General features: G+C 43.9%; 1 protein-coding gene across 1 annotated transcript in view; it reads right to left on the minus strand.

Annotated features, from left to right (window-relative positions):
* The window catches only part of PPP1R14C (protein phosphatase 1 regulatory inhibitor subunit 14C), a 51,523-nt gene extending 35,510 nt beyond the window's left edge, over window positions 1–16,013 (minus strand). The window contains exon 1 of the mRNA XM_071435780.1: window positions 15,443–16,013. Within this exon, the coding sequence (XP_071291881.1) occupies window positions 15,443–15,727 (285 nt within the window). The 5' untranslated portion in view covers window positions 15,728–16,013. The remainder of the gene's footprint in view (window positions 1–15,442) is intronic.
* Between the last annotated feature and the right edge of the window lie 1,024 nt (window positions 16,014–17,037).

Consider the following 17,037-nt stretch of genomic DNA (forward strand, 5'->3'; position numbering starts at 1 on the left):
CCCCAGGCAATGCCCATGGAACAGGAGTGGCAGGTGGGTGACCTGCAGCCAGGCCCAGGGCTGCACGCTGCAGTGAGCCCCATGCAGCACTGCCAGACCACTGCATAAACCAACACTGTAGAGCAGATCTTCCACCAAACACCAGTTGTGCAGTCATTTTTGGTAGAAGTATCCCCAGATGAGCTCATGCAAAGAACACCTCCTGCCCAGCGCTGGGGAGCCAGACTGGGCTGCCACTGCTGGTGACCATTAGCCAGTCACAGGGTCAGGATTGGGATCAGTCCTGCTCAATATCTTTACTGAAGATCTGGATGAGGGGATTGAGTGCACCTTCAGTCAGTTTGCAGATGACATTAAGTTGGGAAGGAATGTTGATCTGCTGGAGGGTCTGCAGAGGGATCTGGGCAGGCAGGATTGTTGGGCTAAGGCTCAATAAGGCCAAGTACTGGGTTCTGCACTTGGGTCACAACAGTCCCATGCAGCTCTACGAGCTTGTGGAAGAGTGGCTGGAAAGCTGCTGATTAAAAGAGGACCTGGGGGTGCTGGTCAACAGCAGCTTAGCCCAAGCCAGCTCATGTGGCCAAGAAGGCCAATGGCATCCTGGCCTGTAGCAGAAATAGTGTGGCCAGCAGGACAAGGGAGTGATCATCACCTTGTACGGAGGCCTTCACTTCACACTTCAAATCCTATGTTCAGTTTTGGGCCACTCACTACAAGACATTGAGGTGCTGCAGCATGTCCAGAGAAGGGCAACAGAACTGGTGAAGAGTCTGGAACACAAGTCTTACAAGGAGCAGCTGAGGGAGCTGGGGTTGTTTAGCCTGGAGAAAAGGAGGCTCAGTGAGACCTTATTGCTCCCTACAAGTATCTGAAAGGAAGTGTTGGTCTCTCTTTCCAAGTAACAACTGACTGGGCAAGAGCAAACAGCCTCAAGTCATGCCAGGGGAGGTTTAGATTGAATATTAGGAAAAATTTCTTCATGGAAAGGGTTGCCATTCATGGAAACACGCTGCCCAAGGAATTGGTTGAGTCACTATACCCATAGGGATTTAGAAGACATGTAGATGTGGCACATGGGGACATGGTTTACTGGCAGACTTGGCAGTGCTAGGTTAATGTTAGGACTTAATGATCTTAAAGGTCTTTTCCAACCTAAGCAATTCTATGATTCCACAACCATCCTCCTTTCCCAAGGGTGCCCAGGTTTTTTCTTCCCTCACTGCCAGACAACCCCACCAGCAATACCAGTGCCGTGCAGCTGTATTTTTATCAGAAGTCAGCTCCAGCATCACTGCTCTTCTACAATGAGCATTACAAGATTTGAGAGGGGAGAATTTCTATATCAGAAGAGAGGAGACAAGAAGTCACACTCCTTTTCTTCCAGCTTCCACTCCATGTCTCATTTCCTGCAATATCTCCAACACAATGTCAGAGTAATGCCAAACGAGAATATATTTGCATATATTAGTTCTTCCCCAGTAACACACAGCCTCCACTTGCTATTATTCTTCCCCTTCTCCTTAGACTACAGCAAGTAAAGACTCCTCATCTACAGCAGCAGAGCTGAGAGCCAACTGCTCTGCACACAGCTACCCTGCAAGTCAGTCTTTGCTAACGCACAGATGGCTTCCCTTCTTTTGCCTGGTCTATATATATATGTCAATGCATTTTCTCTTCCAGGGCAAGAAACTCCCAGGCTAGGTTTTCATGCAACTTTCTTAATGTTGATTTGCTAACTGACCATTTGAAAATCAAAGCCAAAACCAAAACCCACATAAACATGGATGACTCCTGAAAGTAACAAACATATGACATGAAAAACAAGCCATTGTGGGAGGACAGAGTCAGACATACCCTAACTTCACTGCTTTTATGCTTAACACTGCAGCTGTGAAAATGAAAAAGGAAGAAATATGCTTTTTCAAGGCATAGCCAGCCAGTCTGTTACAATGCTTCCAAAATACATCCCTAATTCTCCTGTTGAGTGCTACAGAAATAATTGCATATATTGTTCAGGTTTTGCCTTTTTATAAAAAAAAATAAATTAAGAGTCAAAAGAATGAGAAAATAGTGGTATTCTGTAACAGAAGCAGATGCCATAATGTGACTGTTGAAGTGACCTGTTCACCCTATCATGGTGGAAGGCTGCAATTTTCTAACACTAACCATCTGTATCAGAGGTGGAATACTAAAATTAAGTAAGTGTTTAGCTGATTTTCATGAGTGGAAAATCTCCTCTCTTAAAAATTTGCCTCATAACATGCCTTTAAGAGGGACAGAGTGCAGAACATAAATTCAAACCTGTCTATTATTTCATTTTTGCTGCAGCCAGCACCTCAGACCTTTAGACCTGATCCATAAGAAAATCCTTATGGCTATGAACAACTTATCTTATTGAACACTTATCATCACTGTCTGAGAAAGAGCCATCTACAAAGACCATTTCATCTGTCAGCAATAGGCTTGGATTGATGGGATAACTATACAAGTGTACCTGAAGACATTTGCTCAGATCTGATGTACAAGTTACAAAAACCACTGGACAAATGCTTTAGAAGCATTTCAGTACATCATTATGTCTTCAGAGTTAAATGTACCAACATCCTTACTAATTGTAGAAAATATTAGCAGTTATTGATAGCAACCATATTACTTCTCCCTCTAACCTGCCTCCAATGGACTCTCCAATAGTGGCACTGCTTCAAACATTATTCAAACAAGTCTTCCTAAATTCCAGCTCCTATTTGTCCAAAGAGCAACATCTAGAGGAAGAGAAGCAAGCTTAGAGCAAGCTACTGTAAATCCTGTTTGTCCCTACAACCCCTGACTTCTGTAGTTCTCTCTTTCACTACTGTGAATATTTCTGTGAGTCTTTAGTAGAGAAAGACATAGGGGACAACTTTGACCAGGGACTTGAGGGCACAGGAAGAAAGCAATCCAGAAGAAACATTACTTATATTTATCAAACAGGCACAAGCAAGCCAGCAGAATTTGGCCAAAGAGACAAACACCTACACACCTGGATCTAAAGTACATGCTAGTGTGAAAGAAATAACCTGGAAAAATGAGGAAACGAGGCAGGCAGCCTACTATACACTTTATACATGCTTACTGCCATCTCTACCTTAGTTCTACCTCTCCAGGAACAACTTTCCACTTTCTTCCCTAATCTCTTCCCACCTGGCCCTGATAACCCAGCACTTCCCATTCAGAGGCAGTGGAAATCCTTCTGCTGCCTATTGCAGAGACACAGAAACAAGCTCTAGAGGAGAGAGGTGTATTTGTTCTCCACTAGTAATGGGCATGGTGTTTATGACAGCTAGGACAGCTATGACTTTCTAGGACAAGGATTTTTTAAAAAGTTACCAATTACTCCAACTTCTCAAGCACTTACATTTCAGAGTTGTTCTCAAGGCAGGAGATGTGTCCTTGTGGTATGCATCCTAAGAGGATAAATTACCCTAGAGCCACGGGCAGTGAACACGGGGTTATAGCCAGCAGGTGGGGGTGTGGGCAAGACACAAGGCAGAGCAGTTCTCTGGGATTCATGCCATTGCTACTAAATGATGAAGACCAAGTATCACACGAAATACAAGGGCAAATGCCACAGGATTCTGAATTTTGAGAACTCTCCACCTCATTGTGCCCATAACTTCAATAATTAAAGTCAATCCCCTGCTACAATGGCTGCAGCTCTATCATCTTCAGCACAATATAGAAAAAAAATCATTGGTGAGATGATGTGATTACAGGGAAAAGACTTTATGATACCAAAATGCCTGTTTTTCCAAGAAGGAACTGCTAGTCATAGTAGAGCACAGGTATTCCATTTGTCCAATTCTGTTGGTTAATTTCTAAAAAAAAATTAAATCTGTGCTCATTATTCAAAGAACCTTGCACTCTGCAGCTTCAGTGTCACTAGTAAGCATAGAGAAGAAACTGATACCCAGTCACAGACTACATTTAATCTTCTTCAGTACTGACACCACTATTTTGCAGTTTTTATAACTGAACTGTCAAAACAACTTCTCCAAATACAGCCAGAACATGCTGGTTAAGGAATTGTTGTCTAATTTGTGCATCTCTACAGAAGTCGAAAGGAATCACTAGAGTGTGAAATTGCTAAATGAAGAAGAGGCATTGATCACAGACTATACTGAGCAGTGGAAGAGAAGCATTCAACACCTCCTAACCATACCCATAACATAGATTCAATCTCAACAAGACATTTGTTGAAAATCAAGTGCTGTCTCCAGAACAAATGCTTTGTGTTCTCAATACAAAAATAGGACATGCTAAGTCTATGCCTGGATGTTACTTATGTTAAACAAAACATCACATCATGGTTTTTTGTCATCATCCACTTTCACATCAAGCAGAAATAGTTTGGCAAATAGTTTAGCAAACACAGGTTGTACACCAAATCACTGTTACCTAGCCACTCTTGAAAGGCACAGAGCTTAAGCCACCAGGCTTAAATGTTGCTGCCTTGATGACTATGCAAGTGGAGTGATTTTCCACATAGTAGTCACAGGACATCCCTGCCTTCTGCAATTCACAAGAGCAGGTCACTCTCCATCTCCAAGCAACAACAGGCACAGCTGACTGCTTCCCTGCAATTTGTACATAATTCTGCCTACAGCGAGAATGAAATAACGACTAGGACCGTGCCACACCAGGTCAAATTCGACAGATTGATTGCTTTCTTCTAAGAGAGAAGATGGAAAAAAACCTAAGGAATATATGCTCCATGTAAAAATTTTGATCAAACGGGATCAACACCAGGTCCTTTGCAGTCTGGGAATTTAGGCTAAACAGCAGTGCAATCAAGTAGGTTTGCCTCTTGGGGCACTTCAAGGATTAATTACTCCATCAGATTGTTTGAAAGAACACAAGGAAAGAGCACGTGATATAATGAGGCCTTCTAAATGGCTCTCCTCATCTCAGTTTCAGCAGCCCTGTAAAAACAATCTGTTAGTCTCCGGTATTGATTTTCTTTACACTGAGAAGCTGCGTGTAAATTGACTTCTGCAATAAAAGTCATACACTATGGGTACATCAAGCATCCGACACACTCATAGTCTTCTCACCACATTTTTGTCTTACCAGCCAATTAAAGTGTTACTGATTGGAACAGGAGACAGTTTTCAATCATTATTATTTCTTTAGCCAGAAGTATTAGGTCTTTTAAGATTTAACACAAGAGACAAGAAGTCTATTTTCTGTGTTTTCGGGGGGGGGGGGGGGGGGAGGGGCAGGGGGAGGAATGTTTTATTCAGTGGTATCAAAACAAGTGAGCTTACATCCTGCAGAATCTAGAAGCAATGTAATCTTTTTGAAGAAATGTATGCATGCAAGAGATATAGAGAGTTTCTCATGTTTTGTAGAAAGTCACTCCTCCAAGTGGTGCCTGGGCATAGCAGTGTGCTCTACACAGTGACGACTCTCTCTCCCCCCAGATACTCATTTGGAGCAGCAGGCAGGCCAGGGACTGGCAGTCAATGCATCTTGGCTCTGGTCCACTGGTGTCAAGAAATATCAGCAGGAGTTCTAACATGCTTTAAAGCAGACACTCCTCTTCCCTGGGGGCCAGAGACACCACTTGGCTACACAGGCAAGTCCCTGAACTGCAAAACATGGAAAAGTGCCTGAGGGATCTTTAAAATGAATTCACAAACAACTCCAGATCCAGGAGGTGGCATAACCTGCTGTGACTATCCCACCAAGGATGACAAAAAGAGAAGGAAGCTAAAGACTATACAGGACCCCTGTTTGATTCCAGTGCTTCTTCTTACTGTCAGATTCTCAGAAAAGTATTTTGGCACATAGTGCTGCCTCTTTCCACTTGCTACATTAAATGCACCTCAAACTACTAACCAAGAGCAAGAGCTAACAATTCCAATGTAATCATTACATATTTTAAGGTGAAATCTGATAAGAAGCTAAAATAAAGAAGATAAAAAGCATTCAGAGACATATTGGGAAAAAAAAGGCAGAGATGTTGTTTAGGTGTTGATTTTTACAAAACGAGTCCTGGAAGCCTCTGTTGCCCCCAGCCTGAAACAAGACAGTCTCCAGATTATACAGTGAAAGATTTGCTTCCTCATATAAATGAATTCTCTGGTTATCACAATTACTTCATGACACTAAACCAAATTTTCTGCCTAAGAGTTTGGGTTTAATAAACAAAAAGTAGTTGGCTAGCTATAAGCAAGTTGATTAAATCTTTAGCTAAGCAGACTAGGCAGTACTGCAGCAAGAGCTGAAGTAAGAGCTGGAATGTTTCTGGCTGCCAGTTAGCTAATTACCACCAGCAGTCCTTCCCCTCACCAGTTTCTGCACTCAGAAAAGATTCAGTTTTCAATATCAACACAATCCAAATTCTAAGAAGCTTTGTTAATGTTTTAAGAAAGAAGACTATGTATGCAGTTTTACCTCAACACACCTAAAACAGGAGTACAAAATTTTACTATAAACCTAAAATGGCATGATAGCATAACAAAAATAAAAAGACAATAGTTTATTTCAGAACATATGGAATTCTCTTCTGACCAAAAAAAATGTGCATTAAAATGTAAACCAACTGTAGAGGCTTATTCTTTTTGTTTAAAGTATGTCAAAATGTTATATACTAGTCATCTAAAGTAGAACTAATCACTTGTATCATGCTAGAGTTAATTTAGATATCTACTTCAAAAAATTTACCATTTAAGTGCTAAAATAAGTTAGGATCTTAAGCCACTAACATATTTCCTAAGGAGTGCTAAATGAATTCCATGAAATATTAGTAAGCACATTTCTCCCAGAGTCTGCAGACATACTCAAAAGATGGATTTTGTTATAAGGTAGTAAGTGACCTACGGGAGAATCACTGTCTTAATACTTCTACCCCTTAGCTGTGGTCATCACTTGAGTCTGATGATGCCCAGAGTAAGAACAGGCAGTAAAGCACATTTACAATCTGTTTAAACTTCACCCCAGAGTGAAAGTCCAAGCAAGCACATTCCAAGCAAGTATTGGTCTTTCATTTATGTCTTTCTATATTTTATGGAAAGGATGGGAAAGATCCTAGTGCCTAAAGGGTTTAAAAGTAATATTTAAATACATAAAATAATGTGGAAAGAAACATCATATAGCCAAGTTACTCCATTAAAAAATTACATCAAATGCAAAGAGCTTATCTGCAAATAAGAAGGCAGACCATGTGACCTAGGAGATCCTTCCCAGTTCTGTCTTCTGGAAAGTAATCCTATTAAGACAGTCTGGTAAGAGGATTTTCATTAGGCATTGATTGTGCCATCATTTGCACTTCATGAAGTCCAACACAGAGGACTGAAGTGTGTCTGATCCTCTTGTTGGCAGCATATTTGGAATGGTGAACTCTTCTGAGTCACCACTAGAAGTGCCATCTCTAGACTAGCATCACTACACACACTAGCCATCCACTTCCTTACCATTAGGCCTCTTAATTAATGCTATCTTCTATACTACCTTTGCTTTACAGGCTGAACAGTATTGCACTGAATTAAAAATCTACAAGTGTTCTAATAATTAAAGACCTATAGTAACATGTTATGATTTTTCTCTATATTTAGGTCCACTAGATCTATGCTACTGATAAATAATCACATGGATTGAAAATATACAAGATGCCTTCTGGGGCTGCAATCTGTGTGTTCCCTGAAAATAATTTAAGATGCCATGCTGAACTGGTTCCTAGAATAGAGATCATGCTTCCAGGGTGGGAGGGAGTGGTGGGGAGGGGAGGTAACAGTTCTGCTAATGAAATGTGATCCTCAGAATTAAATACTTATCACTTCAAAGAAGATTTGATTTGTTTCAGTGTGTACCTCTGCCCAAGCAATTCCTTGTTCCAAGAAGATCTTTAACAGGCTAAATTTATTCTATCCTTTGAAATAAAGCTGTACTGCTGCTGTAGGGACTGCATACAATTAAGATTTTATACCCCCTTCTCCAGCATTAATAAGTTCTAGAAATCTTGACTTCCATAATTCCATGTGTCACATGGGAGAACAGCAAAAGAAGCTGCTCATGTTTTACAACAGGCAGCCAAAAGTTGCGGTGACAAAGATAGATGGCCACATCTAACCTGCTCAATTTGTGCTGTCAAATAGAAGTTTCTGGAGTTAGATGTAAGGCAGGGAAAAATGAGAGCTTGGCTTTTGAATACTGCAGGCAAGACAGAAGACTGGAAGAATGTATTGATATTGCTGCTGCTGCTTTATCACCTGTAGTGACAAGAGACAAGGGAACCATAACTCAGACTGAATCGGGCTAGAGATGGGATAGCTTTTTTTCACCCATTGGTATCCCCTGCACTGTCAAAATATTATGTAAAGTATGTACACATTATGTTCAGTAGTATGCACTACAAACCACATAGGCTTTTTTGGTTGGGTTTTAAGTCCCATTACAGTGTTTTCAAGTGGCTGATAACCTGATGTAAAGGGATAAATATGAGAATGCAACATGCTCAGCCAGTCTTTGCAAGGTATGAATCAAAAGAGAATGAGTTTAGGGTGGTCATGAGAGCCAGCTATCACACTACTTGTTATGGTTGAAGTAAGACTTAACTTCACATCTTTTTATTTACATTCAAGACCTATTTAGAAATATTCCCTATGCCTTATAAGAGGAGTCAAACATTCCATGAAATAGGTATTTTCCTCATTTAAACAGGGTTATTTTTGTTTCAGGCATTTGCTTTGACAGCACAGGTTAGATCAGCTAATGCAAAGCACGGAGAATAAGGAGAGACTGTCATAACACAAGGAACCAACAGTGCTCAAGTCAGCCCAGCACCTTCAACAAAGCACAATATAACCTGCTCTCAGCTACCTGGGGATGGATCATCCATGTTGTAGTTTAATTGTGCTACAAGTACAAACACATCCAAGCTACACTCAAGCCCAAAAGCAATATAATGAATTTTTGTTATAAACAAAATTTGCTGAATGGTTAAAAGGACCAGTTCCCCCTCTTCCCCTTCAGCCGTACATTCACTGTATGATTTGTAGCAGACTTTACCATTTATTTTTTTATCCACAGTTTTTCCATCGGATCCATATTCTCCCACCCACCCCCTCCTCTCTTTTGTTACCCTGGATAATCAAGAACCAGCTCTATGTAAAACAATTTGCCTAAAGGCACAAGAGTCTTTGTACCCACAAGATTGGAAGCTACTGTTAATAAGAAGTACAATTATAAAATCTTAAGTGATGTAAGCAATCAATTATTTATTCACCTTGTTATAAAACAACCACACCTACTGCTTCAACAAAGAAACCAGTTCCATCTTGAACAGAGAGGAAAAGGACAAAAAATTGCTATGGAAAGCTGCTGAGCAATAATCTGTGTTGTGAAGCTTTAAATTGGAAGTCAAGAATATTGCTGCTGATTCAGATACAACAATGAACCATGACCAGCACAGAAATGACATCTAGACTAAACAAAGATCAAATAGTAGAAAAGATAATTTTCTTGCAATCATAGAAAGGTTTGGGTTGGAAGAGATCTTAACGCTCATCTAGTTCCAATCCCCCTACCATCGGCAGGGACATCTTCCACTGGGCCAGCCACATCCAACTTCAACACTTCAAGGGATACAAAGTTCACAACTTCTCTAGGCAACCTGTTCTAGTGCCTCACCACCATCACAGTGAAGAATTTATTCTTTATTACCTCATCTAAGCCTGTCCTCTGTCAGTTTAAGGCCATTCCTCCTTGTCCTCTCACTACATGCCCCTCTCAAGCTATCTTTCAGGCCCTCTCTAAGTTTCCCTGAAATCTTCTCTTCTCCAGGCTGAACATTCCCAGCTCTTGGCCTTCACAGGAGAGGTGCTGCAGCCCCCGATCATCTTTGTGGCCCTCCTCTGGACTTACTCCAAACTGTCCATGTACTTCTTATGCTGGAGGCCCCAGAGCTGGATGCAGTACTCCAGGTGGGGTTTCACAAGAGTGAAGTAAATGCTGAAGAGCTGTCTGCCTTGACCTGCTGGCCATGCTGCTTTTAATGTGGCCTGGGATGCAATTGGCTTTCAGGGCTGCAAGTGCACATTGCCAGCTCATGTTGAGGTTCTTGTCAACCAACACCCCCAAGTTTTCTGCTGAGGGTTGCTTTCAATCCGTTCTCCACCCCACTTGCATTTGTGGTCAGGACTGCTTTGACCCATGTGCAGAACCTTGCACCTGACTGTGATGAATTTCTCTCCTTGAATTCCTTTGCACTGTTGCATGCAAAAAGAAGGCAAGTTCAGTAGCTGAGCAGTGGAACACTTCCTGCTAGAGTAGGTATTTAGAACTTAAGGCAAGATCTTAAGTTCATTTAAAAACAAAAGGCTCTGGCTTTATCACAATCAGGTGCTTGCTACCCTCACAGATCCTTAAGCCCACTCCTCCAAAAAGAACTGCATGCATTTTACAAAGTTTGTTTTAAGACAATGTGCATTTCTTAGGTTTCCCATTTTCTGCTCTTGGGATTCAAATACCTTTCTGTGGTTGCTACATGATAGAATAAGCCTTTGCTACACTTGTCTTGCCTGTGTCCTTTACAGATCTCTGATCACAGAAACTCTTCAACTGACACAAGTATGTTGCCCAGTATTTCTTGCTCTCAAGAGAGTACACCAAAGTTTGTGCTGTACAACATGGAGATCTGTAAGAGCTGTCCAAAATAAATAATTCAAATAAATTTCTAAGCACCTTGGTGGATCTACAAGTTCTTTACTCCAATGCATCTGAAGTGCAACACTCAAACTCTCAAAGAAAGAAATCCTTTATTATGCCTCCTACTAACTTGCATCTTTTTAAAGGAGTGACACTCTCTCTAGTTCTCAGATTCTTCTCAGCTTCTCTCCACTTCTAATCCATTGAGAAAGAAATCCACATGCAATTACCATTTCTGAGATCTTAGTCCAAGTTAGAAGTCTATTCAAAGAGTGAGACTGTAGGCAAAAGTTTGCTTCTGTAGCATTTTATTCAGTGGATCTTCTTACCAAACGCCTTTCTGAGAAATGAATAATAAATTTCAAACATTACCTCACTAGAGCCTGAGGCATAAGTAGTACCTGATCATACCATCAGGTCCACATCACCACATGGCAGCCTTAGCAGCACGCTGACAGGGCTGTTTTGGAAGAGACAGAGTGTGTGGAGGGAAATGTTAGCATATCCCAGCAGCTTCAGGAAGACAAAGAGGGTGCTCTCTGCAGTCACTGAGCAACCAGGCAAAGGGAGTCTTGATCTGTACAGGACTGAGCTAAATTGCTCCTTTCCCTCCCATACTCCATTGCCAACATGAAATCCCTACCCATTTCAGTGCTTCATGCCACTCTTGTCATTGCAGTATCTATACCAGAAGATGGAAGAAAATCTTACGCAAAACAATTTTGAGTCTGACATGGATTTGTACTCTTAATGGAAATGCCTGAAGGGCCTTTATGGGCAGCTCTTCCAACTGCATTTTATTATACAGTGAATTTTTAAACACAATCTCAGCGTATTTCCATTCCTGGAATGGAAAAATAATAAGCTTGGACACAACACTCTGGTACTTCCAGACCAACATCATATGCCCAGCCAAGCACTGACTTCCATATATCACTAGACATACTCTAATAAAATAGTTGATTACTCAGCTAAGCTCAGCAATATCTCAGAAGGCAAGTCTTGTATTTAGCTTTTAGAGTGCAAAGTCTAGGGGCTCATTTGATTTGCACATGTAAATCTCTACATTAAAAAATAGTCAGCAACAAATCAATAGCACAAGCAAAACCTTTCTTCATTATTGTGCAAAAATCTGTGTGCCATTTATAGCAAATGCTATAATTCTGGATAGACAGGACCCCAGAGCACAGAAATTTACCTGCAAAATTGAATGGTTTCTGGGGACAAGTCCAGTGGTCTCTGTTTTTCATATACAAAGTCATACAAGTTTGGCAGGTGCACACAACATAGATCATACATTTGGAAAACTGGTCTGTCACCACTTTCATGCTGAGCTAAAAGTTGCAAGCCATCAGGGATTGAATAGTGATGGTGTAAGTCACTCTATGCAGTATTATTTTGCAATTCTTAACCAATAATGGACTTAGCCCAAAACACAAAGCATCTGTGGAGAAACTATTTTTAGTACCAAGATACCTAATAAAGGTCAACACTGAAGCCAGTTCAAGTCCTGCAACTAAAGTATTGCATTTTCAATGTACTAACCTGCAACCATAACCTCAGTTTCAGCATTCACAGAAACCAGAACAAACAGGTTATAAAACTTTTTTCTTTTTTTTTAATGAAGCAGTCCCAGAAGCAGACAGCCAGACCAATATCACCTGCAGCACCTGACCTGAGTACGTTACCCTGGCAGGTTCTGGTGCCAAACAAATCCTGCTTAAGTCTCTCCGGTCCTATTAAAGTTTTCTACCTTGATAACCTTTACCATTCAGTTAAAGGGTCTTTTATCCCTAGAGTCTGCATCATGTGGAAGTAACCTTTCTGCAGCTAAACTCTGTGTCATATAACTGAGGTCTGCATTAAAAATAGTCTCCTTCTAAATCACACTCCCAACACCATTATATTGCTTTGCATCCGATTTTTAAAACTAAAAATGTACCAGTAAAGACAAGATCCACTAGAAAAAGAACACAAACAAACCTGTCTTGTTATTTCCCAACCTCATCTCCTAAACTCTGTCGCCATGCCAAGACAGGCTTATAGCTGACTTAACTTGCAAGTACTTGAGAGACTGAGTACATGTTTTGTTTTAAATAAAGGGAATCTTTCTGTAAGTATCCACTTACTGATGAATCTTAGCATAATAGCAAACATTATTTAAATGGAAAACAGTGAGCAGGCACTACATTTATGCAGTCTAACAAAGAGACATGCAAGTCTTCTTACAGACTTTCAGTGTACCACATTGCAAGCACCCTCTACTTATTTCTGGCTCTTCCCAGAAATGAAGTGCACTGCTCCTTAGAAATAGAGCTCTGAATCAGAATAACAATGAAACACTGACATTGGTTAGCTCTTCCAGGATTAAAAATTCAATGACTATTTCTGACAATCTGGAAGATTTTAGATCATTACAGAATGTAAATGTCATTGCATTGGGAAGTTATTGTAGATCTTCCATAGAAGTTGAAGTGAGCAATTCCCAACCCCCTCCCAACCTGCCCTCAGACAGGGTTATTAACTGTCTGCATAGGTGATTAAATTTCAGCCTGAGAGCTACATCTCTAAGCCTAGAAGTAATTCAAGCAGATTCAAGCAAAGCATCTTGCATTAAATTGCTATTGTCTTTAATCACTACACTCATCATACATCTTCAACTTTATTCTGATAGTATATTAATAGCTTGACCTTTTCACTACCATGATCTGTGCTGACTCTGGATAGAGTTGATGCATAATAGCAAAGAAGAGCAGAAAATGACTTAAATATTTTGCCCTTGGCCTTCAAATCTAAAAGCATTTTGTTCTGTTATGCTAAACCACTTTTCCCCCTAAAAGTCACTTCAGAAACCAAACCATCTAACAAGTTATTTTTATTCAGCTATATTTGGTCTCCACCTTAATAGAGACCTTCTAAAGCATACATCCTTCTACTTTAGTTGGAAGCAATAACTATAACAAGGAAAAGAATGAATGATTTTTGTCCAACAAGCCTGTGATTTGAATACTGTGAAGAACAGCAACAATTCCATTGGGCTTTGCTCCTATATACCACATCCTTTCTTATGAACAGAACAAGTTCACCGGTCTGTCAAAAGCACACAGCCCAAACAGGCCTGGTGTTTTTGAGCAGTGAGAGTCAAACCAGAGGACAGATCCAGCAGGCCAGACACTAACTACGTTATCAGCCTGCACAGGCACAGAACCATTAGTTCACACAAACAACTGTAAACACTTCCGGCCTCAGAAAACCCTCACAGCCTACAGGCTATGTGGCCAAACAAGTCATGAGACTGGAGAGGCAAGTCACACCAAGATGAAGACTAAGAACTGCTTATTTTTATTATTTCTAACTGGAGTTTCCATTTGTATCTTTCCTTCCCACAGCTCATGGATGTGAACAGTTAAAGAGGTTTAACTTGACACATGCACATTTTTTATGTGTTGTTCTAACAAATTTGCCAATAAATCACTTTTGAGATTAAAGGAGTTTCTTTAAAGCACTTGTATTATGTGTGTGCAAGATATTCCACCCAGGTTATTTATATTTTCACATCCACCCCCCAAGGACTGTCAAGCTCTTGTCTTCTTAGCTCCAGCATGCTCAGGAGTGAGATGTTGGCTCCTGGATATGCTAGCTGCAAAATTTATATCTGGTTTCAAGAAATCTCACTTCAGAAGTCCCTAACAAAAGTGAATTAGACGACTGATGGGAAAAGTATGTGTGAACTTCAGTTTAGCCTTAACGTTTTGGTAAGAGTAAACACCCGAAGTGGAAGGGAGATACGATCCATTGGGGATTAGGTTTACAACATCGTTATCTCCACAAGGAAGACAACAGTTGCCATTTCTTTGAACAATCTTGAAACATCCTCCTGCTCATCTGTCCTCTACAGAAGAGAATTCATTCTGGCAACACTCGCTCTTTGCCCAGAGTAACAGAAAAACAGATTTGATACGTAAAAATCACGTACATACAAGCCCACAGCGTTTTCGATTCTCGTCCTAATGATCTCCGAATTGGTCACTGAAATTTCCTGGCCAGTATCTACCCCACTCTTGTAGGTCGGGATAACGCAAAACCACGATCCAGAGGGGACCGTACCCGCACCGCAGTCTCTCCTCTACACCAGCCGCCTCCGCACATCCCCCGCGCAGGTCCCGCTCCCCCGTCCGGCTCTCCCTGTGCCCAGCACACCGCTCTGCTCCCCGACCCGCCGAGCTCCGGCGCTGGCCCAGCTCGCGTCTAACGGAGACCGACGCCCGCCCAGCCCGAGGAAGGCGCCTCGGAGCCCCGGTCCGCCCTGCCCTGGAAGGCTGCGGGGACAGCGGCTCCCGGCCACCACAGCCGCGGGCGAACCTCCTGGCATTCCCGGACCTGCCGCAGCCGCCGGGGCCCCCACGGAGGAAAAGGACCCTTCCGTGCCCGGCCGAGCGGCAGCCACCGCCCGTCCCCAAAGGGCGGTCCCCTCTTATTCACCTCGGGAGGGCACTGGGGACACCCTTTCTGTAGGGCATGGGGCACCTTTCACCATTCCCCGAGCCGAGGCACCACTGAGGAGCGGGGCAGCGGCAGGGTGGAGGCGGTGGACCGGGAATGTCATTTGGAGGTGGCGGTGACAGCGCTCCTCTGCCCACCGCCGAAATGCGACTCGGAGCAGAAGGAGGATGCCGGGGGCGAGGGACGCAGCGGCTGGCGAGGGGACTGAGGCGACAGCAACCGCGCCGGGGACCCCGCGACCCCGGCCCCGCACCTCGCAGCCGTAGAGCTGCCCCAGCTGCTCCACGATCCACTCCTCCAGCACCAGCCGCTTCCGCAGCTCCTTCCGATCGTATTTCACCGTCACTTTCCCCTGCTGGTGGCGCCGCTGCTGGACCTGCACCACGGCCGCCGCTGCCGACACCGAGTCCTCCCGGGAGGAGCTGCCGGAGGAGCCGCCGCTCCCGCCGCCGCCGCGGGGGCTCTGGAAGAAAACGCGGTTCCCGCCGCCTCCGCCCGCTGCTGCCGCCGCCTCGCTGCCCCCGGTCGCCACCGACATGCTCCGCTCCGCCGCGGCTCCCGCCGAGCCGAAAGGCGCCCGCCGCCGCTACCGCCGGGCCGCAGCAGCCGCCGCTCACGCGTGTGCTCCGCTCCCCCGCACCTGCCGCTTAAAGCCTCGCACGGCTCGGCGGCGCAGCGGCCCCGCCGCCGGGGGTGGGCCCGGACCGGCTGGGGCGGGAACAGAGGCGGGGCTGTGTGGCTCGGTGTGGCTCAGCTCGGCTCGGCACGGCTTGGCTTGGTTCGGCTCGGCTCGGGTTGGCACAGCGCGGCACGGTCGCAGCGGCTTGGCACGGCACGGCACGGCACGAGTCAGCGTGCCCGGCGTCAGCAGCTCGGAGCGGAGCGTGGAGCACCCCGAGAGCGCCGCGGGGCTGCCCCGGTGCCGGCGAGACGTGGGCGGCCGCTCCTCGCCGCCGGCGGAGGCGGAACGGCTGTGCCCGCGGCAGGGCGCTCCCGGGGAGCATACGCTCGCTGGGTGGTTTATGGCTTCTTTTTTTCTGTAAGGAAATGTAGTATTACCCCTTCATGAACACTACGTTTATATATATCGCATACCTGCAGCACTAAAACGCTGAATGCGATCGTTTTCTTCTCTTCGTGATGTGTGCGGGCGTAGGTGCGCGTGAATGGTTTCAGGATAGTGAACCCCAAGAGCTGATATTTCAAGCTATCAGCAATCAGTGTAACAATAAGCCACGTGGAGATGGCTTTCCAAAACGCTCAGGTTAGCATCAGTGCTTTCAGCAGCCTCTCGTCTCTCAGGAGATACTGAGCGAAATCACTGATGGCCCATCCTACACACCAAAATGTGTCTATGACTGCAAGTAAGCAGCCAGCATAGCACAGGCACTGGGTAGGGATGCCAAACCATCCCCATTAGCAAAGAGGTTCGCCTGTGACAAGGGGCAGAAGTCAACCTCTTGCATGTTCAGAGCTGGGACTGGAAGAGCTTGGTGTCCCAAGTTTGGGTATGGCTGTGGGAATTATCTACTGTGCACACTGCCCTGGGGGTGAATGTCTTAAGTCAGCAGGGAGCAGAGGGGAAGGAGGCATGGATCGCTGGCCACATCTGCCTGGGTGTATCTGCCTCGGTCAGACCCTTGCTGCTGTTTGGCATGGCCATGCGGTAGCAGTAACATTTCAGCTTCTTCTGCTCCTGGCATGTGACACACCACTCAGAAAGAGGCTAGCATGAGGCATTTGGGCCTCATCAGGCTATTTAGGTAAAACACAGATTGTGCCACTAAAGGGATCATAATCTGATAAAATCTTATTACTGGTCTGAAATGCTATGATAGCTTTTAGATT

Source organism: Agelaius tricolor, unplaced genomic scaffold, assembly GCF_023055355.1.
Source record: "Agelaius tricolor isolate 1412-34295 unplaced genomic scaffold, bAgeTri1.0.p SCAF_1, whole genome shotgun sequence".
Classification (NCBI taxonomy): Eukaryota; Metazoa; Chordata; class Aves; order Passeriformes; family Icteridae; genus Agelaius; species Agelaius tricolor.